The 23,479-nt window shown below is 42.1% G+C and overlaps 1 protein-coding gene and 1 non-coding gene across 3 annotated transcripts in view; both read right to left on the bottom strand.

Moving 5' to 3' along the window:
* Window positions 1–6,733, bottom strand: part of CFAP126 (cilia and flagella associated protein 126) — a 28,349-nt gene extending 21,616 nt beyond the window's left edge. For both annotated transcript variants that reach the window (XR_005719268.1, XM_040230028.1), the window contains exon 1: window positions 6,218–6,733. Coding sequence is in view for 1 of the 2 variants with exons in the window: in XM_040230028.1 (XP_040085962.1) it covers window positions 6,218–6,311 (94 nt within the window). In the remaining variant the exon portion in view is untranslated. The remainder of the gene's footprint in view (window positions 1–6,217) is intronic.
* An 8,060-nt stretch (window positions 6,734–14,793) lies between these two features.
* Window positions 14,794–14,866, bottom strand: TRNAV-CAC. The gene has a single exon. It is a non-coding gene; the product is annotated as a tRNA-Val (tRNA).
* Between the last annotated feature and the right edge of the window lie 8,613 nt (window positions 14,867–23,479).

Raw genomic sequence — 23,479 nt, 5'->3', positions numbered from 1 at the left:
AGAGGAAAACTCCTTTAGAGTAGAAATCCTAACATCTGCTCCAGTTGCTGAAAGTGTATGCCATCCTTCCCTCGCTCTGTCACAGAATGCTCAGTGGTTGCCACCTCAGCATGTATCTCCAATCTCCTTTACAGTTTTAAATGAGAATACAAAAAGAAGTGAACAGTTAGTTTAGTTTCCTAAGTTCATTTTCTGGTCCTATAAAATCTACCTCCTTGCAGGAGAAGGATAAATTAGGAGTTTGGGATTAACGTGTACATAATACTATATATATATACACAAACACAGACACACCCACACACACATATATATATAAACAGATAATCAACAAGGACTTACTGTATAGCACAGAAAACTGTAGTCAGTATTCTGTAACAACATGTATGGGAAAAGAATCTGAAAAAGAAGGGATATATGTATAACTAATCATTCAGCTGTATGTCTAAAACTGACACATTATAAATCAAGTATACTCCAATATAAAATAAAAACATTAAAAAAAATCCACCTCTAGGTATATACCTAAGAGAAATTAAAACATAGGTCCACATACTTTATACATGAGTATTCAAAGCAGCAATACTCACAATAGCTAAAAAATAGGAACAACTCTAATGTCCAAAACCTGATGAGTAGATAAAATGCAGTATAATCAACAGAATGGAATATTATTGAGTAATAAAAAGAAATGAATTCCTGCTATTATTTCTCTCATGTGGTAAACAAAGAAATGAATTATCAATACACACTACAACATGGATGAATCTTGAACTAAGTGAAAGAGGCCAGTCACAAAGAACCACATATTATATGATTTCATTTACTGAAACTTCCAGAATAGGCATCTCTGCATGGACAGAAAGTAGATTAACGTTTGCACAGGGCTGAGGAGGGAGCTGGGGATGATGGCAAATTGGTACAAGATTTCTTTCAGGGACTATGAAAATTTTCTAAGATTTTGTGATAACAGTTGTACAAGTCTGAATATGTGAAAAGTCATGAAGTTAAACGAATGAATTAAATAACATTAAATGAATGAATTGTATGGTCTATGAATTATATCTCAATAAAGCTGTTACCAATAAATATATGAGTCGATAACCCCCCTCCCCCAAATCTAACTCCTTAATTTAGCTATGGGGGCATGCTGTTTTACATATCTAGCCGGGAATACTGTCCAGGAAATAATTAGTCATTTGAATGATTATTTTAGTCCATTCCCACTCCTGTCTTTGTTCTGCCTTCATTTCCTCCCTTTAAAAGGTGAACTGAAATCCCAGAGGGAAAACACTGACCTGACTATGTACAGTGACCCTTCCTGTGTGCAAAATATAAGAAACATGTTATAAAAGGACAAAGTTCTTGATATAACAAAAAATAATGTGAAGTTTATACAATGAAATATTACTGGCCCTAAAAAAGCATGAAATTCTGACATATGCTATAACAATGAATGAACCTTGAAGACATTATGCTAAATGAAATAAGCCTGTCACAAAAAGAAAAATACTGAAAATACCAATTCCATTTATATGAGGTAGTTAATGATCAAACATCACAGAAGCAGAAAGTAGAATTCTACAGATGGGGGCTGGGAGGGCAGGTAGTGGGCATGGGGAGTTATTGTTTAATAGGTACAGAGTTTCAGTTTTGCAAGATGAAAAGAATTCTGGAAATGGATAAGGGTGATGGTCACACAACAATATGAACTATACACTTAAAGCGGTTCATCTAAGATGATAAATTTTATATGTATTTTATAATAAGAAAAATTTTTTAAAGTAATGTGTAAAGTAAACTCTACTCAAGACTGCCAAGAAATAATGAGACTAGGTATTAATGAATGATGCTAGGATTAGATCTCAGGTCTAATTTTAAGTACCAGGAGGAACACACCTCTCCAGAGTTCTGTGCCCCTCCTTTTCACATGCATGAATCACTCAAATGTCCTCTTTTCCAAGAACATACTGCCTCAGACCACTCCCAAATTTCATCCTCTCCTTCTTCTTTTGTCAGAAATCAGGCCAAGTCACTGATTTCCTAAAAAGTCTAGATCAAAGTTTTCACTCTCACAATTATCAAAATTTTTGAGCTATTAAAGCCAAAGTTTTTAAACTTAAGTTTTGCAAGCCCCATTAAAGTGAGAATAATATTAGTTCATTTTGTATATGTGAAAATTGAAACATAGGAAGCTTAAACAATATGTCCAAGATATACAGCCAGTAAGTTGAAGAATGCCAGGAAAATTTGGAAAACTCAGCCACAGGACTGGAAAAGGTCAGTTTTCATTCCAATCCCAAAGAAAGGAAATGCCAAAGAATGCTCAAACTACCGCACAATTGCACTCATCTCACACGCTAGTAAAGTAATGCTCAAAATTCTCCAAGCCAGGCTTCAGCAATACGTGAACCGTGAACTTCCAGATGTTCAAGTGGTTTTAGAAAAGGCAGAGGAACCAGAGATCAAATTGCCAACATCCGCTGGATCATGGAAAAAGCAAGAGAGTTCCAGAAAAACATTTATTTCTGTTTATTGACTATGCCAAAGCCTTTGACTGCGTGTATCACAATAAACTGGGGGAAATTCTGAAAGAGATGGGAATTACCAGACCACCTAACCTGCCTCTTGAGAACTCTGTAAATTCTTCAGTGTTCAGTCTTCTTTATGGTCCAGCTTTCACTACTACATGACCACTGGAAAAACTATAGCTTCTACGAGACAGACCTTTGTTGACAAAGTGATGTCTCTGTGTTTGTCATAGCTTTCCTGTCTCTGTGTTTGTCATAGCTTTCCTGTCTGTGTTTGTCATAGCTTTCCTTCCAGGGAGTAAGCGTCTTTTAATTTCATGGCTACAGTCACCATCTGCAGTGATTTTGGAGCCCAAGAAAGTGACTGTTTCCATTTTTTCTACATCTATTTGCCATGAAGTGATGGGACCAGATGCTATGATCTTAGATTTTTAAATGTTGAGTTTTAAGCCAGGTTTTCACTCTCCTTTTTCACCTTCATTAAGAGGCTGTTTAGTTCCTCTTTGTTTTCTGCCATTAGGGTGTCATCTGCATTTCTGAGGTTATTGATATTTCTCCTGGCAGTCTTGATTCCAGCTTGTGATTAATCCGGCCTGGCATTTCGCATGATGTATTCTGTATATAAGTTAAAAAAAACAGAGTGGCAATATACAGCTTTGACATACTCCCTTCCCAATTTGGAACCAGTCCATTTTCCATGTCTGGTTCTAATTGTTGCATCTTGACCTGCATACAGCTTTCTCAGGAGGCAGGTCAGGTGATCTAGTATTCCTATCTCTTTAAGAATTTTCTACAGAATTTTCCTCTGCCTTGTGATCCACACATTTAAAGGCTTTAGTGGAGTCAATGAGGCAGAAATAGATGTTTTTCAAGAATTCTCTTGCTCTTTCTATGAGCCAGTTGGTGTTGGCAATTTGATCTCTTGTTCCTCTGCCTTTTTTACATCTAGCTTGTACATGTGTAGTGGCTCACAATTTACTCATTACATTCAGAGAGGGCACAAGGAGAAGCGGGCAACAGAGGATGAGATGGTTGGATGGTATCACTGACTCAATGGACATGAGTTTGAGCAAACTCCCAGAGACAGTGAAGGACAGGGAAGCCTGTCATGCTGCAGTTCACAGGGCTGAAGAGTCAGACATGACTTAGTGACTGAACAACAACAAGAATGCACAGGAAAAAATAGAGCCTATGTTATAATTGACCTACCCTGTTCTTAAACCTGTAGCCTACAAGATGTGGAGAAACGGGGAAAATGTAACTGTCCAGTTAAAAACCTCTGTTCTTGTTTAAGTAGTAGCGGTGACTGTGTTTCTAAAGATGACAACAATATCCCTCACCCCATAAACTCTTTTGAAATGTGACCTGGAAAACTACCCTTCAAGAGGTAGAGTCTATTTCCCCTCTCTTTAAATCCAAGTTGGCCCCGTGACCTGTTTTGACCAACAGAATGGAATGGAAGTACTGATATGTAACTTTCAGGGGAGAGCTTTAACAGATCTGTAGCTTCTGCTTGCCTTGGTTGAAGCATTCCCTCTTGCTACTCCATGCCACGTAAGAAGACCAGTTACTCTGCCAGAGATAAAGGCCATGTGGAGAAAGGCTTAAGGCTAAACTGATCATTCTGGCTCCAGCAGAATTCACATCTGAACCATGAGAAATAGTAAATTGGTATTTTAAGGCACTAAATTTTAAAGTGATTATGCAGAAATAGATAATTTTTCAGATGATTCCAGTCCCCAGTCATCAAGTCCCCTCCGGCCTCCAAGTCTTCTCGGCTGAAATTCAGAAGCAGAGATAAACTGTGTCTCCCCTCATACTCTTTCCAAATTCCCGACTCTGGAATAGTTTGTTACACAGCAGTAGACAACCAGAACACTCTCTGATCCCCCTCCAGGCGGCATCTAGGTGAAGCTGGTGCTACCATGGCAGCAGAGAAAGGAGGCAACCCCAGGTCCCTTTGGCTGGCACCTGGGACTTTATTGCTCTCAGATGTCTTGGGGTGGCCTTGTCCGTAGGTACTCTGTGCTAGGTTGCAGCTGATTCTGTTGGGTCTTTAGCCAACCTGATAGTAATTGCTCAGGTCCATGGACCCACTCCATTCACTTGCCTTTAGCTGCAAAATCTCTGCCTTGTCCCATTCCCAGACTTCTACGAAAGATATTTGTTCTAGTCCAGGTGTCTTTCCTTGGGAGGAGATGGGAACTGAATCTATTCGGAAACCATTCCTCTCTCCATCCACCCTGCCCCCAACAACTCCCAGTGTGACTGGATTCAACCAGATGGTGGGTCAAGTTCTCACTTCCTACTCTTAGGGGTTTTTTGGTTTGTTTTGTTTTTTAATCCATTCCTCAGAAATGGGAAGCCCAGATGCCCTTCCAGCACTAGCCCCACCTTCAGGGTTTCTTTAGAATATCTGGGAGTGTTCTACTAGGGCTACAGCCAGAACAGCTGTGAGTAAGGCAGCAAGAAGCACTGCTGGTACCCAGCCTCACTCTCCCCTCCGCCTCAGTTTGTTGCCAGAAGCCGGGCAATCCACCTCTCCCATGGTAGGGCTAGCACTCACATTCCCTTGTTTAACTGGAACCTCACAGTCGCCCCCTCCAAGGACTCCAAGACAAAGTACATTTTTTGTAGGCCTCGTCTCAAGTGATGCTCTGATTTAAAAAGGGACTTGTGGACAATCAGTATAAATGACCTGGATCTGGGTCTAGCTCCGTCACTAGAACGGAAACTCAGGCATGTCTCTTTACAACTTATTTCCTCACCTGTAACATTTTGACGTGTGACCTGGAAAACTACCCTTATGATTATTTCATAAGATCGTTAAAATGGTTAAACGACATTGTAAGTTACTGTGACAGCAAAATGACTGCAGCCTGTAAACAACACCGCAGACGCCGCTGAGAAACCGCTCTGAAGAAGCAAGGGGGAATGTCAGTATCTACGTGATTTTGGTGAGAGGGGAATACATGCAATTGAGTGCATATTTTTTTCCAGGTTTCTGCTAGTCTCATGAAGCTTTCTGCTAATCAGGAAAACAGTCATCACCGTGAAGGATTTCAGTGATTTTCTAGATAAGAGGAGATTCAAGAACTGGGTTCACGAGACTGGTACATTGGATGAGAATCCGCCTGCCAATGAAGGGAACCTGGGTTCAATCCCTTGTCCGGGAGGATCTCATGCCAAGGACCACAACTACTGAACCCACTCGGCAACTACTGAACCCACTCGGCAACTACTGAAGCCGGTGCTCCTCGGTGAAGAGCAGCAGTAACCCTTGCTCTCCACAACTAGAGAAAGTCCATGTGCAGCAACAAAGACCTAGCACAGCCAAAAGTAAATTAAAAAAAAAAAAAGAACTGGCTTCATAAAAGCGGCTCCTGAAAATATCTATTTAAAGAACCGTCCTGCCAGTTTCCTTTCTCCACCCACGCCACCCCCGCCCCACCCCAGCACAGAGGGCCTCATTCCCGCTCTCCTTTCCTGCTCTCAACATCAGGGGCTGTTGGTGGTCAGCAGCTGCAACAGCACGTGATTTAGTCCTTTAGAGGTAGATGGCAAGTGCCCATGGCAAGTGCCAACCTGTAGTTAACACTGGGATTAGGGTGGAGCTGGAGGAGCTGGAGTAAACTGCACCCGGCTGGAACACGCACACGAGTGAGAAGCGCTCAGACCTATGGGCTTACCACTCGCCTGGGAGCAAGGACAAGGCCGAGTCATTTCCAGCTCCTGGGGCCTAGCTGGGGACACCAGCAGGAGGCTGCCTGCGCTGTACTCCATGTCCCTCCCACCGATGTGTGGCGTGGCTGGTACCGTGTCATGCTGATCCCGTTGCCGGGAAATATCGCTCCTTCCCAGCCTTCCAGTCCTGACTCAGGCCTGACTAGCCGGAAGGCCCGACCGCGGCAGGCCTGGGCAGGAGCGGGGCGGGGCCCTGCGCGGGCCGAGTCGAGCGGGCAGGAGTACTGGCGGGGCCCTGCGCGGGCTGCGGCTACTGGCCCTCTCAGACTTCCGGGAAGCCTGGGCCGCTTTTTCCCCAAGTCTCAGGCTTCTGCTCCTGGGTTAGGGTTCTAGGGTTGGACAGTTAAGGCGACCAAAGTGGCTTTTGTGCACGGTCCCTGCCTCGCAGTCGGCCCTCTTCCTCCTCGGCGCGCCGGGCCCAGGGGCCCAGGTTTCGGGTCTGTCCCGGCATCCCGGGGCGTCTCGGTTGACTCGCGCGCTGCCCAGCTGCTGGTCCTCGGAGCCTTCGGGAAAAAACGAGGAAGGAGGGCTTAGGTGGAGCTTGGACGCCCCCAGGAGTACGAAGGCGAAATCACGCTACCAATTAATTTTTGGAGAAATTCGCGTTTTTGTAATTGTATCAATGTGTTTCTATCTTTGTCTGTGTAATAAAAGTTTATAACTTCGCCTTTACGTAACTACTCTCTTCTCATGATATTGTGTGTCTTTTTCTTTTTCTTTTTAGCCTGCTTGAATTCGGCTACCCATTACACAAAATATCCACTGACATTTTCACTTAAAGTTAGGTCGCATACACTTCTTTCTATTTAGTCTTAATGGTATTTTTAAATTTTAAAAACATTTGATAATTATTGAATAGGTAATGTATCAGTTCAGTTCAGTCGCTCAGTCGTGTCCGACTCTTTGCGACCCCATGAATCGCAGCACGGCAGGCCTCCCTGTCCATCACCAACTCTCGGAGTTCACTCAGACTCACGTCCATCGAGTCGGTGATGACAATGTATAAAAGTAATAAAAATAAATTCATACCCTAAGAAAGTTGATAATGAGACCAAAGGGGAGAGGAATAGGTGAGGGAGGTTAAGTGGTACAAACTTCCAATTACAAAGTAAATGAATTAGGAGTGTAAATAAACAGCGTGGTGCTTGTGTATGCTAAGTGTGGGGAATATAGTAAATGACAATGTAGTATCTTTGTATAGTTGACAGATGGTAGTCACTTTGAAGTGTATCAGTTCAGTTCAGTTCAGTCGCTCAGTCGTGTCCTACTCTTTGCAACCCCATGAATCGCAGCACGCCAGGCCTCCCTGTCCATCAGCGTGGAGTTCACTCAGACTCACGTACATCGAGTCCGTGATGCCATCCAGCCATCTCATCCTCCGTCGTCCCCTTCTCCTCCTGCCCCCAATCCCTCCCAGCATCAGAGTCTTTTCCAATGAGTCGACTCTTCGCATGAGGTGGCCAAAGTACTGGAGCTTCAGCTTTAGCATCATTCCTTCCAAAGAAATCCCAGGGCTGATCTCCTTCAGAATGGACTGGTTGGATCTCCTTGCAGTCCAAGGGACTCTCACAGAATATGTTGTGCATCAGGAACTAACATAGTATTGTATATCAAATATACCTCAAAACAAGCAAACTAATAGAAAAAAAGATCAGGGACTTCCCTGGTGGGTCAGTGGTTAAGACTCCACCCTTCCAATACAGGGCCCACAGGTTCCATCCCTGATTGGGAAACTAAGATCCCACGTGCCACACCTCCCGGCATAAAAAGTAAAAAAAAACAAAACTAGAAATAACATTTTTTTAAAGTAACTTAAAGTGAAAGAAAAATATTAGATTTGCAGTCTGGGGAGAGGCAGAATTGGGTGAAGATGGTCAAAGGGTACAAACTTCCAGTTATAAGTTAAATAAGTACTAGGGACATAATGTGCAATATGGTAAATATAATTAATACACATGGACGTCTCCAGATGGTCAATACTGAAATCAGATTGATTATATTCTTTGCAATTGAAGATTGAGAAACTCTATACAGTCAGCAAAAACAAGACTGGGAAATGACTATGGCTCAGATCATGAACTCCTTATTGCAAAATTCAGACTTAAATTGAAGAAAGTAGGGAAAACCACTAGACCATTCAGGTATGACCTAAATCAAATTCCTTATGATTATACAGTTAAAGTGACAAATAGATTCAAGGGATTAGATCTGATAGAGTGCCTGAAGAACTGTGGATGGAGGTTCATGACATTGTACAGGAGGCGGTGATCAAAACCATCCCCAAGAAAAAGAAACGCAAAAAGGCAAAATGGTTGTCTGAGGAGGCCTTACAAATAGATGAGAAGGGAAGAGAAGCAAAAGGCAAAGGAGAAAAGGAAAGATACACCCATCTGAATGCAGAGTTCGAAAGAATAGCAGGGAGAGATAAGAAAGACTTCCTCAGTGATCAATGCAAAGAAATAGAGGAAAACAATAGAATGGGAAAGACTAGCGATCTCTTCAAGAAAATTAGAGATACAAAGGGAACATTTCATGCAAAGATGGGCTCGATAAAGGACAGAAATCGTATGGACCTAACAGAAGCAGAAGATATTAAGAAGAGGTGGCAAGAATACACAGAACAACTATACAAAAAAGATCAACATGACCCAGATAACCATGATGGTGTGATCACTCACCTAGTGCCAGACATCCTGGAGTGCAAAGTCAAGTGGACCTTAGGAAGCATCACTATGAACAAAGGTAGTGGAGGGGATGGAATTCCAGCTGAGCTATTTAAAATCCTAAAAGATGATGCTTTGAAAGTGCTGCACTCAATATGCCAGCAAATTTGGAAAACTCAGCAGTGGCCACAGGAATGGAAAGGATCAGTTTTCCTTCCAATCCCAAAGAAGGGCAATGCCAAAGAATGTTCAAACACAATTGCACTCATCTCACATATTAGCAATGTAATGCTCAAAATTCTCCAAGACTTCAACAGTACATGAACTGAGAACTTTCAGACGTGAAAGCTGGATTTACAAAAGGCAGAGGAACCAGAGATCAAATTGCCAACATCCCTTGAATCATGGAAAGAACAAGAGAGTTCCAGAAAGACATCTACTTCTGCTTCATTGATTACACTAAAGCCTTTGACTGTGTGGATCACAGCAAACTGTGGAAAATTCTGAAAGAGATGGGACTACCAGACCACCTTACCTACCTCCTGAGAAACCAATATGCAGGTCAGGAAGCAACAGTTAGAACCGGATATGGAATAACAGACTGGTTCCAAATTGGGAAAGGAGTATGTCAAGGCTGTATATTGTCGCCCTGCTTATTTAACTCATATGCAGAGTATATCATAAGAAATGCTGAGCTGGATGAAGCACAAGCTAGAATCAAGACTTCTGGGAGAAATATCAATAACCTCAGATACGCAGATGACACCAGTCTTCTGGCAGAAAGTGATGAGGAATTAAACAGCTTCTTGATGAAGGAAAAAGAAGAGAATGAAAAAGGTGGCTTAAAACTCAACATTCAAAAAACTAAGATCATGGCATCAGGTCCCATCACTTCATGGCAAATAGATGGGGAAACAATGGAGACAGTGAGAGACTTTATTTTCTTGGGCTCCAAAATCACTGCAGATGGTGACTGCTGCCATGAAATTAAAAGACGCTTGCTTCTTGGAAGAAAAGCTATGACAAACCTAGACAATGTATTAAAAGGCAGAGACATTACTTTGCCAACAGAGCTGTCTATTCAAAACTATGGTTTTTCCAGTAGTTATGTATGGATGTGAGAGTTGGAGCATAAAGAAGGCTGAGCATGGAAGAACTGATGCCTTTGAATTGTGCTGTTGAAGAAGACTCCGAGAGTCCCTTGAACTGCAAGGAGATCAAACCAGTCAATTCTAAAGGAAATCAATCCTGAGTATTTGTTAGAGGGACTGATGCTAAAGCTGAAGCTCCAATACTTTGGCCACCTGATGTGAAGAGCAGACTCATTAGAAAAGATTCTGGTGCTGGGAAGGATTGAAGGCAGGAGGAGAAGGATATGACAGAGGACATGATGGTTAGATGGCATCACTGACTCAATGGACATGAGTCTGAGTAAGCTCCAGGAGACAGCGAAGGATAGGGCGGGGCATGCTGGAGTCCATGAGGTCACAAAGAGTCAGACACAACTGAGTGACTGAACAACAAGGGACGTAATGTACAATGTGATAAATATAATTAATACTACTGTATGTTACATATTAAAGTTACTTAAGATAGTAAATTCTAACAGTTTTCATCACAAGGGAAAAAAACATAATTTTAATGTTATCTTATTTTGTATCTATATGAGGTAATGGATGTTCACTAAATTAATTACGGTAATCATTTCATGATATATATGTCAAGTCATTGTGCTGTACACCTTAAACGTATACAGTGCTGTATGTCAACTATTTCTCAATAAAACTGGAAGGGGGGAAATTGTTAAAATAAAGAACAAATGAAGACTGGCTTTGAAAATTTCCTGAGCAGCTTAATTTATCTTATTTTGCAAGACAAGGGAGACTAACTTGACTTGGTCACTTCTTGCTTATGCCTCTGGAAATCATAGGCACAGCTTACACTCTTTACCATGTTGATATGAGGTAACCACTAACCAATTCATTATCATTTAAGAAAATTATAATTTTGTAACCAATGCCGTAAAGAATAAGCAGTCTCTGCATCCTCACTAATACAAACAGTTTTATAACAATACAGTTGGCCCTTCTTACCCATGCATTCCACATTCTTGGAGTGAACTAGCCAAGAATCAAAAATAGTTGGAAAAAAAAATTCCAGAAAATTCCCCAAAGCAAAACTTGAATTTCCTACAAGCCAGCAACTATTTACACGGAATTTATATTCTATTTACAGCTATTCACATAGCATTTGGGCTTCCCTGGTGGCTCAGTGGTAAAGAATGTAGGGGACTGCAATGTAGGGGACCTGGGTTTGATCCCTGGGTTGGAAAGATTCCCATGGAGAAGAGAATGGCAGCCCACTCCAGAATTCCACAGATAGAGGAGCCTGGAAGTCTACAGTCTATGCAGTTTCGAAGAGTGGCACACGACTGAATGACTCACACACACACACACAATAAAAAGAAAAAGAGAATCTATGACTGCATTGTCTGTCATCCATTGGAGTGGGTCACAATCTAGTATCTATAATGGGGGGAAGAAAAGTAAAATGAGTGGGTGCCCACTGTGAAATTATTTACATCAGCTGGAAACAAAGACTAAATGTGCATACAGCAACCTGGGTAGACCCCAAAGTCACATTCTAAGTGAAAAACATATGCGAGATTAGGAAACAATTACACACAAAGCAACTACACAGCCTATGAGGATACATACAAATTCATAATACATAACAAACGCATTAGAGAGGGGGTGGAAGTAGGGAATAGGATAAAAGAAAGTAATAAATTGACTTAAATAAAGCAGGAGAATGCACCCATCCATGTGAATTAAGGGCAATGAATTGAGATCATCACTGTACCCAAGGTCCACCCCCAAGTTATTCAATGTTGTGAATACATAGTTTAATTTCATACAAAAATTTTAATAAGAAACAAAAATATGTATTTGTATAAGCATCCAGAACAGACTTAAAATACATGAGTTTTTTTTTTTCTGAGAAATTTTAAAACAATCATTAATAGCTGTATTAGGGCATACTTGACATACAACAAAGTGAACATATTCAAAATGTACAAGTTGTTAGGTTTTGACAAAAGGTATAGATCTGTGAATGTATGTTTACAACAGGGGACTGGCTTGCCCATTAGGTACAGGAGGCATACACCTTCAAAAATGTGTCACCTTTTTAATTCAAAATGTTTTAATTTTAAAAATTCCTTTAAATTCAAAAGAACATGATAAAATTTTACAAACATTTTTATGTAATATTAATGTACTATGCTTAGTCGCTCAGGCGTGTCTGACTCTTTGTGACCCCCTGGACTGTAGCCCTCCAGGTTTCTGTGGCTACAGGATTCTCCAGGCAAGAAGACTGGAGTGGGTTGCCATGTCCTTCTCCAGGGAGTCTTCCCGACCCAGGATGGAAGCTTCGTGTTCTGTGTCTCCTGCCTTACAGGCAGGTTCTTTACCCACTTATATCAAAGCAGCTGTATAATATCTTAAATCAATAAATTATATATTATATAATCATATACTATAGTCAATTATCTGTGGTATATGTAAATAAACTATATTAATAAATAAAATTTAAATTAAAAATATCTGACAATCCTAAAGGAAATCACTGGAATATTCATTGGAAGGACTGATGCTGAAGCTGAAGCTCTTATACTTTGGCTACCTGATGCAAAGAACTGACTCACTGGTAAAGACTCTGATGCTGGGAAAGATGGAAGGCAGGAGAAGGGGATGACAGAGGATGAGATGGTTGGCATGGCATCACAGACTCGACGGAGATGAGTTTGAGCAAGCTCTGGGAATTGGTGATGGGCAGGGGAGCCAGGCGTACTGCACTCCATGGGGTCACAAAAGAGTCAGACACAACTGAGCGATTGAACTGAAATATTTAAACATTAATATTTTAATACTTAAACATTAGTTTTTATGAGAGGTTCCACGAAGATCAAAGTGTCTAGGGCCAGTGAAAGTCACAATGACAGCCTTGCCACAGTTAAGGTGGACATATCCATTGTTTCCTCTTCCTGACTTTCCCTTTCTAATACTTATTGCCTGCCATTGTCTTTCCTCTCATCAAGCAATCACTGATCTGCTTTCTGTCATTATAGTTTTAATTTTCTACAATTTTATATAAATGGAATCATACAACACTTTTTTGATTGAAATTTTCCCCCAACATAAGAGTAATAATAATAATGTTTCCTGAGTAGCATTCCATTTTCTGGATGTAATCATAATTTATCTTCACCTGTTGAGTGACATTTGTATTGTTTCCAGCTTTGGGCTGTTATAAATAAAGCTACTATGAATATTTATATACAATTCAATGCACATACACTTCATTTTCTCTTGTAAATACCTGGGATTAGAATGGCTGAATCATATCATTGTAGTTGAACTTTCCAAGAAATTGTTAACTGTTTTCCTAGGTGGATGTAACAGTTTACATTCCCCTCAGCAGTGTATGCGTGTTCCAGTCCCTCCACATTCTGGACATCTGGTATCATATGCACTGTTTTACATGTGTGTGATTTGTTGTTTTGTTCAGCTGCTAAGCCATGTCTGACTCTTCGTGACGCCATGGACTGCAGCACGCCAGGCACTCCGGTCCTTCCCATCCTTTGCGTTCATGTCCATTGAATCCGTGATGCTATCCAAACATCTCATCCTCTGCTGGCTTCTTCTCCTCTTGTCTTTGATCTTTCCCAGCATTGGGGTCTTTTCCAATGAGTCAGCTCTTCGAATCAGGTGGCCAAAGTATTGGAGTTTCAGCTTCAGCAACAGTCCTTTCAACGAATATTCAGGGTTGATTTCCTTTAGGATTGACTGGTTTGATCTCCTTGCTGTCCAAGGGACTCTCAAGAGTCTTCCCCAGCAGCACAATTCGAAGGCATCAGTTCTTCCGTGCTCAGCCTTCTTTATGGTACAACTCTCATATCCATACATGACTACTAGAAAAACTATAACTTTTACTATACAGACTTTTGTTGGAAAAGTGATGTTCTGCCTTTTTCTATGCTGTCTAGCTAGGTTTGTCATAGCTTTCCTTCCAAGGAGCAAGCGATGTGTAGTGATATCTCATTGTATTTTAAATTTGCATTTTCCTAATGATTAATGATGTGGAATATCTTTAGATATGATTATTAGCTATCCCTCTATCTTTGGAGAAGTGTCTGTGCCAACTGCCCAATGCGGGTGGGAGGAATGTGTGTGAAAATAACTTTTAATTCAAAGAAAATAAATATTGTTTTCCCCTAATTTAGAACCATGGGCCTTAGGGCTTTAGGATTCCCTGTGGGAAAAGACTCAGGAGGGAAGGAGGAAGCATCTCCATGACTGGGAACTTTAGTACTGAATGCATGGGAACAGCTTAAAACGAGAATAGAAATAGGAAGGGTGGGTCTGGTAGTGGTGAGAGAGCAGAGTGAGTGGGGACACTGGCTCTGCATCTATGTTCCGTTCATTCCTCTGGACTGCAGAGTAAACATACCTGCTGTCAGCTTAAAGCGAGATAACCCCAGGCACATAGCTGGGTTTTGATACAGGTTTGCAAGTTCTCTGCAGGAGACAGCCCCTAGCGGTCCGCGCTGAAGTGTCCGGAGCCTGAGCAGAGGACACCGCCCTGAGTCAGAACTTGGTCCAGGGGATCCGGATAGGATCTCTGACTTCATCTGAGTGGCCAAAATTTAGTTTACAGTGTCAGAAAAGATAACAAAAAACTGCAAGGGCCGACATCTGCGAAGGTGCCTGCTGAACTAGTCTTAGGGTTCTGGCAGGAATGAGTCAAGAACCGCGGGTCCAGTCAGGGATCAACCAGCGGGGAAAAAAAAAAACTTTTGTTTCCGCCCGGTTTCGAACCGGGGACCTTTCGCGTGTGAGGCGAACGTGATAACCACTACACTACGGAAACTCTGCGAGACGGAGTCGCTCAAAAACTCATCTTGAGAGACATCAGCTTGTCACTGTGTCCGTGGCTACGAGGAAAGTGTGGGATGCACCGAGCACAGCCCTGCCTGACCCCAGCGCCTGGAGGTGGCCTGCAAGGCCCTGATGCGCGCCCTGCCTCATGGCCGCAGAGGAACCCCATCGTGCCTTATCTGGAACTTCAGGCGCAAGGGCAGCTCCAGCCAGTGTTGTTGCTGTTGAAAGCCGGAGTCTGCGAGCCAAAATTCCAGGCTTCCTCAAATGTTTGTCGGGCAATTTTCCCGATCCTGGTGGTCCCGGAGGAACGATGGCGGGGCGCCGGCCCGCCCTGGGGCCAGGTCACCCGCCGGCTCTTAGCTCACTTCCCCTGCTCCGAGACTGGAGAAAAAATGGTGCAGTAACTACAGGTAGGAAGAGACTTGAGTGACAGATTCGGTCACGATGAGGAAAACCAGCTCATACGTGAAACAAATATGCACCTTAACGTTTGCCCAGTGCTTACTTGTTGTGAAGGCAACTGTAACGGGAAAACTCAGTTCTCCCCTTCCCATGTCTTTCTTCCCTTTGCTACTCGCACCAGGACTTCACTTGTGGTTACCAGGCGGGAGGTTTTCCGCCCCCCCCCCCCCCCCCCCCCCCCCCCCCAAAGCAAATCTGTCTGACCCCAGCTAGGTGTCCTACAGTTTAACTCAGTTTTGACACTGGCTACTTGGAGATAGTGTCAAGTCCACAGGTTAAAGGCCCAGTCCTTCCTTACAAGAATGCGCCCACTTCCTTCAGATGCCAGTCTCAAGCCCGAGTTATTACCTGCACTTCTTTTTAAAATTGAAGTTTAGTCTATTTGCAATATTGTGTTAGTTTCAGGTGTATAGCAAAGTAGTTCTACATGTGATTGTACATCTATATGTATATATTAATTTTTTCTAATTCTTTTCCATTATAGTTCATTACAAGATATTACATATAGTACTTATGCTATAGGTAAATCCTAGTCGTTTATTTTACATACAGTAGTATGCATATGTTAATCTGACACTCCGAATATATCCTTTTCTCTTTGGTAAATATTAGTTTGTTTTCTATATCTGTAAGTTTGTTTCTGTTTTGTAAATAAGTTCATTTGTACTGTTTTTTTTTAGATTCGACATACAAGTGATAGCATATTTGTCTTTGACTTACTTCGCTTACTATGATAATCTCTAGGTCTATTCATGTTGCTGCAAATGATGTTACTTCATTCTTTCATGGCTGAGTAATATTCCATAGTATATATACACCACATCTTAAGTCAATCATCTGTCAGTGGACACGGGTTTTTTCCAATAGTCCCAAATGTCTTGACTATTACCAATTATGCTGCTATGAACGTGGAGGTGCATGTATCTTTTCAAATTAGACCTTTCATTTTTTCCCAGTATATGCTTAGGAGTGAGATTGCTGAATGATATGGTAACTCTATTATTAGTGTTTTAAAGAAATTCCGTACTGTTTTCATAGTGGCTGCGCCAGTTTACATTCCCACCAACATTGTAGGAGGGTGGGTTGCTTTTTCTCCACACCTCTAGCATTTATTATTATTATTATTTTTAGCATTTATTATTTATAAACTTTTTGATGGTGGCCATTCTGACTTGTGTGAGGTGATATCTCCTATTTTATTTGCATTTCTCTAATAATTAGTGATACTGAGCATCTTTTCATGTACCTATTGGCCATCTGTATATTTTCTTTGGAGAAATATCTATTAAGGTCTTCTGCCCATTTATTGATTGCGTTGTTTGTTGTTGTTGTTGAGTTGTCTGAGTTGTTTGTATATTTTGGAAATTAAGCCCTTATCGGTTGCATCGTCTGCATGCATTTACTCCCAGTCTGTAGGTTCTTTTCATTTTGTTTACGGTTTCCTTTGCTGTGCAAACGTTTATAAGTTTGATTAGATCTCATTTGTTTATTTTTGCTTTTATTTCTATTGCTTTGGGATTCTAACCTAAGAAAACATTGCTTGATTCATGTCAGAGAATGTTTCGCTGTGTTCTCTTCTAGGAGTTTTGTGGTGTTGTATCTTCTGACCCGCTGTAGATAATAAATTGGGGGTTTCAGTGAGCCCTTCATCAGATTGCATTTGCTAGAACTCTTACTTGCATCAGCTGCATCAGTGTATAAAAGAATATGATACAGGATACAGATGGACAACCATATACAGAAATACATCAGGCAAGATCTGGGAGGCTCTCTAGCACAGAAACTTCTGTCCCTGTAGAGTTAATGTGCATCCACCTCTTGGTGTTCCAGCTTCCAATCTGGAAGCTTTCTAGACCCCATGCTTTTGGGATTTTATGGAGGCTTCCCTTTCTTATGGATGGAGCTGAAGATTCCAAGTTTTTTTTTTTATCATGGCTTGGTCTTTCTTGTGACCAGCCACAAATCTAGTAGTCAAGCAGGAGCCCATTCAGCATCACTTCCTTAGTACAGAAGATTCTCCTATGCTCTTATCACTTAGGAAATTAAAAGGGTTTTAGGAGTTCTGTGCCAGGAGTCAGGGACAGAGACCAATATGTATATTTTCTCTTTTCTCACAGCCCACTAACCCTGGTCTTTGGCCACTGACCCCTTCCATCAAAATGATACACAAGTTCAAAAGTACAAGTTCACATTACTGGAATCCAAAGTGGTCATTAAAGATCATTCCTGTCCATCATCATATTCTATGAGACTGTCTCCCGGGGCAAGACCACTCCGGTTTGCAGGCTTTCATTCCATCTTGTCAAGGTCCAAAAGCAGGCATGCTCTCAGCAAACATATGGCTTCACCCTTTCAGGCATCTTACATAATTGAGCTGAGGCAATATCATGTCTTGCTCTGAGCCTCTTTCAAGGTGTTGATGTAACATGGGAAATTTTCCTTACAATTCATTTATTCTTTACTGTTAACTGCTATTAGTCCTCCTTCTCTCTGTTTGTACCCACTCTTTTGCCTTTGGAAGGGATATTGGACTATGCTGGGGTGTCCTGTAGGCAGTAGTACTAGTGTGGGCTGTGCCTCCCCATCAGTCCGCTTCTGTTCAGATGAGCTAAGTTTGCATAGTGCAGAACCAGTGGGCTATCTTAGCCACCAAGCCATATAACTATCTTCCCTGTTAGCCCCAATTTTGTCAGTGGGTTGAATCCTGCCCCAATAGGCTATTAGTAATTATGACATAAAGATCAGAAACACAGTTGTACTTTTTGGTTAAGACTATGCCTATTTTCAGCTCTAGCTGTAGCCCTGGTCCTGTGACCACTGCATCAGTAAAGGAGACCAAAAAAATCAAGGTTATGTGCGGAAGAAAGAATGACTAGCATCCTTCCATACCCCAGTCCCCCAGACCCACCAGTAAAACAGAGATACATTGAGCAGGGAGACTCCTTTAGTCCCTCATATTTTGAGTGTAAGCACTCTCTGACTCATTTCAGTTCTGTTCAGTCGCTCAGTCATGAATGACTCCTTGTGACCCCATGGACTGCACCATGCCAGGCTTCCCTGTCCATCACTAACTCCCAGAGCTTGTTCAAACTCATGGCCATCGAGGCAATGATGCCATCCAACCATCTCATCCTCTGTCGTCCCCTTCTTCTCCTGCCTTCAAACTTTCCCAGCATCAGGGTCTTTTCCAATGAGTCAGTTCTTCACATCAGTTGGCCAAAGTATTGGATTTCAGCTTCAGCATCTGTCCTTCCAGTGAATATTCAGGACTGATTTCCTTTAGGATTGACTGGTTGGATCTCCTTGCAGTCCAAGGGAATCTCAAGAGCCTTCTCCAACACCACAGTTTGAAAGCATCAATTCTTCAATTCTCAGCTTTCTTTATGGTCCAACTCTCACATCCATACATGACTACTGGAAAAACCATAGCTTTGACTAGATGGGCCTTTGTTGGCAAAGTAATCTCTGCTTTTTAATACGCTGTCTAGGTTGGTCACAGCTTTTCTTTCAAGGAGCAAGTGTCTTTTTCACGGCAGCAGTCACCATCTGCAGTGATTTTGGAGCCCAAGAAAATAAAGTCTCTCACTGTTTCCATTGTTTCCCCATCTATTTGCCATGAAGTCATGAGACTGGATGCTACGATCTTAGTTTTTTGAATGTTGAGTTTTAAGCCAACTTTTTCACTCTCCTCTTTCACTTTCATCAAGAGGCTCTTTAGTTCTTCTTTGCTTTCTACCATAAAGCTGGTGTCATCTGCATATCTGAGGTTGTTGATATTTTTCCTGGCAATCTTGATTCTAGCTTGTGCTTCATCCAGCTCGGCATTTTGCCTGATGTACTCTGCATATAAGTTAAATAAGCAGGGTGACAACATATAGCCTTAAAATATTCCTTTCCCAATTTTGAACCAGTCTGTTGTTCCAGGTTCAGCTCTAACTGTTGCTTCTTGACCTGCATACAGATTTCTCAGGAGACAGGTAAGGTGGTCTAGCATTTCCATCTCTTGAAGAATTTTCCAGAGTTTGTTGTGATCCACACAGTTGAAGGCTTTAGTATAGTCAATGAAACAGAAGTTTTTTCTGGAATTCTCTTGCTTTTTCTATGGCCCAAGGGATGTTGGCAATTTGATTTCTGATTCCTCTGCCTTTTCTAAATCCAACTTGAACATCTGAAAGTTCTTGGTTCATGTACTGTTGAAGACTTGCTTGGATAATTTTGAGCATTACATTGCTAATATGTGAGATGAGTACAATTGTGTGGTAGTTTAAACATTCTTTGGCATTGCCCTTCTTTGGGATTGGAAGGAAAACTGGTCTTTTCCAGTCCTGTGGCCACTGCTGAGTTTTCCAAATTTGCTGGCATATTGAGTTCAGCCCTTTCAAAGCATCATCTTTTAGGATTTTAAATAGCTCAGCTGGAATTCCATCCCCTCAGAGAAGGCAGTGGCACCCCACTCCAGTACTCTTGCCTGGAAAATCCCATGGATAGAAGAGCCTGGTAGGCTGCAGTCCATGCTAAGGGTCAGACACAACTGAGCGACTTCCCTTTCATTTTTCACTTTCATGCATTGGAGAAGGAAATGGCAACCCACTCCAGTGTTCTTGCCTGGAGAACCCCAGGGACGGGGGAGCCTGGTGGGCTGCCGTCTATGGGGTCGCACAGAGTTGGACACGACTAAAGTGACTTAGCAGCCACTAGCTTTGTTCGTAGTGATGCTTCCTAAGGCCCACTTGACTTTGCACTCCAGGGTGTCTGGCTCTAGGTGAGTGATTGTGGTTATCCAGGTTATGAAGATCTTTTTTGTATAGTTCTGTGTATTCTTGCCACCTCTTCTAAATATCTTCTGCTTCTGTTAGGTCCATACCATTTCTGTCCTTTATTGTGCCCATCTTTGCATGAAATGTTCCCTTGGTATCTCTAATTTTCTTGAAGAGATCTCTAGTCTTTCCCATTCTATTGATTCTACTTAGCATGTCTAATTAACGTTGCTTGAAGGGCGGATGTACATGAACCAGTACCATGTTTTACAATATTAGAGAGGGAAAATATTATCCAGTCAGATCCAGTGTCCATCCCCATAATACAATCAGGTAGAAGAGACATAACCACTTGACATAAAACCTGTTCAAACATACCAATTCTCCTGCCAACTAGTACTATAATTCCATAAACATTTACACTCCTAACTGTAGCCTCCACTAGCAGTTCATCAACAGATTTTGAATTTTAATACTAGGTAAGGGAAGTGTTCCCCAGCCAGACATAATATCCATTTCCAGGAAACATTCACATAAAGGAGACACAGCTTTACATGAATCTTGTTTGGACAGTCCCACTTCTATACTCTTACTGGTGTGCTCACATGTTCAATCCCTGAGTAAGGAAGATCCCCTGGAGGAGGGCATGGCAACCCACTCCAGTGCTCTTGCAGGGAGAATTCCATGGACAGAGATAGGGTCCCATAGATTCAGACACAACTGAAGCAATTTAGCTTGCAATCTAACTGAAGATGTCATGGTTTCACCAATAGGTTTTGGTACCATAGTGCATGAGGAATGCTATATCACCTCTATGTGTATATATATATAACACCATCTGTGATTGTTCAATAGTGAACTGTGGGTCCTATCTTAATGTAAATGTGCCCTTCCACTCAGCAGCATTTAAAACGAAAGACATGGCCCCTAAATTAGCCATTCTCAGCATCCATTGTAATGAAGGCACTTCAAGAAGCTGATGCTGCTGGGAGACAACCCTTCACACTATACTCCCTGTTTCAGTGCTTTGTTGGCTTTTCCCTCCCCCAACATTGATGACCTTCTTGCTAACCAGAGGCCTTAGAGGTACTTTATGTTGTCCTGGCATAATTTTTCCCACTGTGGGCAGCTTTGAGGTTAGTGGCTGAAGTTCAGACCAACCCAAATCTGAGGTTGGATGAACATCAAGTTCTGACCCAGCACTTTCTTTATTTTAGTTATTACAGATAACGATGACCAAGAGATTATATGTTTAGTGTGCTTTTTATTATATGCAATTCCTTCTTATTAAATGAGTCAGCTCTTCAGGAGTCAGATTTATTCCCGTCTCTAAATTCCATTAGTAGAGACTTGAAGTTTAACACCATGGGTGACCAGGTAGCCATCCAGGGGTCAAAGGTTCATCAGACACTACCCTCTCATCCTTTCTCTCCCCAGACCACATGTTTCCATGAGCCAGGGTGGTTCTAGCAAATCCCACTTCACTGACATGAACTATAATTTGGAAAACCCTCAGTTTTCCCCTTCTTATGTTTTTCTTTCCTGTGAGTCTCCTTTATTACTCACACAACACTTCATCCTGTCACCAAATATGTGGAAGGTTTTCTCCATACTAATTCTCAGTCTGTGACACCAGCTGGATGTCCTACAGTGCAACTCACTTCAGACACTACATAGTGTCAAACAGAGAATTACTTGGTGTGGGGGAAAATGTCCACACATTTGGTGACCAGAGTGATGTGCTGTGTAAGTAAAGGAGACTCATAAGAAAGGAAATATACAGGGGGAAACACTGGGATTTTCCCTACATAGAAGAAGGCAAACTAAAGTTTTCCCTTCTTAGCACTTGCACGCTCTCTCACATTTAATGAGAGTTTTCATAGCACTGCTATGAAGGAAGGGAGGCAGGAGATAGATGGGTCCCAGGCTAAACAGTTTCTCTGCTGTAGACAGATACTCCAAAATACCAGGAGTGAGAGAGGAGCTGGGCCTTGCCCAGATAAGAGATAAAAGACCACATATTCTTCATTCTTCTTCTTTTTTTTTTATTCCTCATTCTCGAAGTCAGAGAACCTCCCCAACTATACATGTGCAGAAAGGCTCCTTGGAGGTCAAAAAGGGAGGGTCGCCACTCCATAGTAAGTGATGTGATGCCTATCACCCATCGGCCTCTTCACTGGAATTCATCTTGGCCAAGGGGTGTGCACGCACACAAGGGAGGACCATGTCATATACCAAATACGGATTCAGAACCAGGCAAAGCAAAATGATTGGCCCGTAGAAACTTGGAAGAAACGCCCCATAAAGGTGGCTCAGACTACCGCAAGGGTGTGACTTTCTCCCTGAGCCCGCGCATGGGTCTGTCCACATGTACTGTACTTGTTTTCCTCCTAATAAACACTTCTCTTGTTTCATTACTTTCTGTCTCTTGTAGGAATTCACTTCTGCACAGCTGATGGGCCAGGGCCTTGTCACTGGCCACATGTCCCTGGCAGTCTAGTGGCTAGGATTCAGTACTCTCACTGACAAGGCCTGACTTCAGTCTCTGGCTGGGAACCAAAACTCTGCTTCAACCCACTACAGGCCGAGGCCACCTGATATAAGATGTGTTAAAGATGTTTTAAAGCGTATAGAGACGAAGAGAGTGAGCTAAGCAAATTTGACTTGCTTAAGATGGAAGAGTCAATTAACATCAAAAAAGAGTGCACAAGCCTGATAGTCTCAGGCTGTATCTAGTGTTACGAGGACTATGCCTTATAATCTGAGGAAGCAAGAAAGAGTGGAGACCTAAAGACTACAGACACTGGAGTGACAGTATGCCTGGAGGGGTTCAGGAAACATCTGTGGATGGTAGGCAGAACCCCAAAATGCTTTGTATAAAATGATCGCTGAGGTCAAATGACCTCATCTTCTCAATGGTGTCAGGGGTGAAGTTATCTGAGGAGGTAAGAGGTAGAGACAGTTTTGTCGGGGTCCAGCCCCGGTGGATCCAGGGTAATTTGAAGTGGGGATGGAGTCGGCGATTAAAGAGAGATTAATTAGAAATTTAAAGAGAGATTAGAGAAGAATAATGTAGTGAAAAAATAGAGGAGAAAAGAGACTGATATTTTTTGGTTTACACAGAAAGCTAATAAAGTCTCAAGACAAGAAACTTGTACCGTCTATGTTAGGCCACAGGTGCCCGCTTGAATAGCAGAGGGTGCCCCACCTTGGGCTCCCTCTCACATGGGTCTTAGAAGCCCGGGCAAATAAGTAGACACGAGAGCCTCTGTGTTTCAAGGGATCAGTCTGAAAAAGAGAGGGAGGGAGAGGGAGAAAGAGAGAGAAAGAGTCGACAGGGGGGAGGCCAAGCTTGTGCAAAAACCCCATAACTTTATTTTCAA

Source organism: Oryx dammah, unplaced genomic scaffold (assembly GCF_014754425.2).
Source record: "Oryx dammah isolate SB20612 unplaced genomic scaffold, SCBI_Odam_1.1 HiC_scaffold_28, whole genome shotgun sequence".
In the NCBI taxonomy this organism is placed as follows: domain Eukaryota; kingdom Metazoa; phylum Chordata; class Mammalia; order Artiodactyla; family Bovidae; genus Oryx; species Oryx dammah.
The sequence above is the reverse complement of the archived record's forward strand: the minus strand, read 5'-3'. Positions and strand labels throughout refer to the sequence as shown.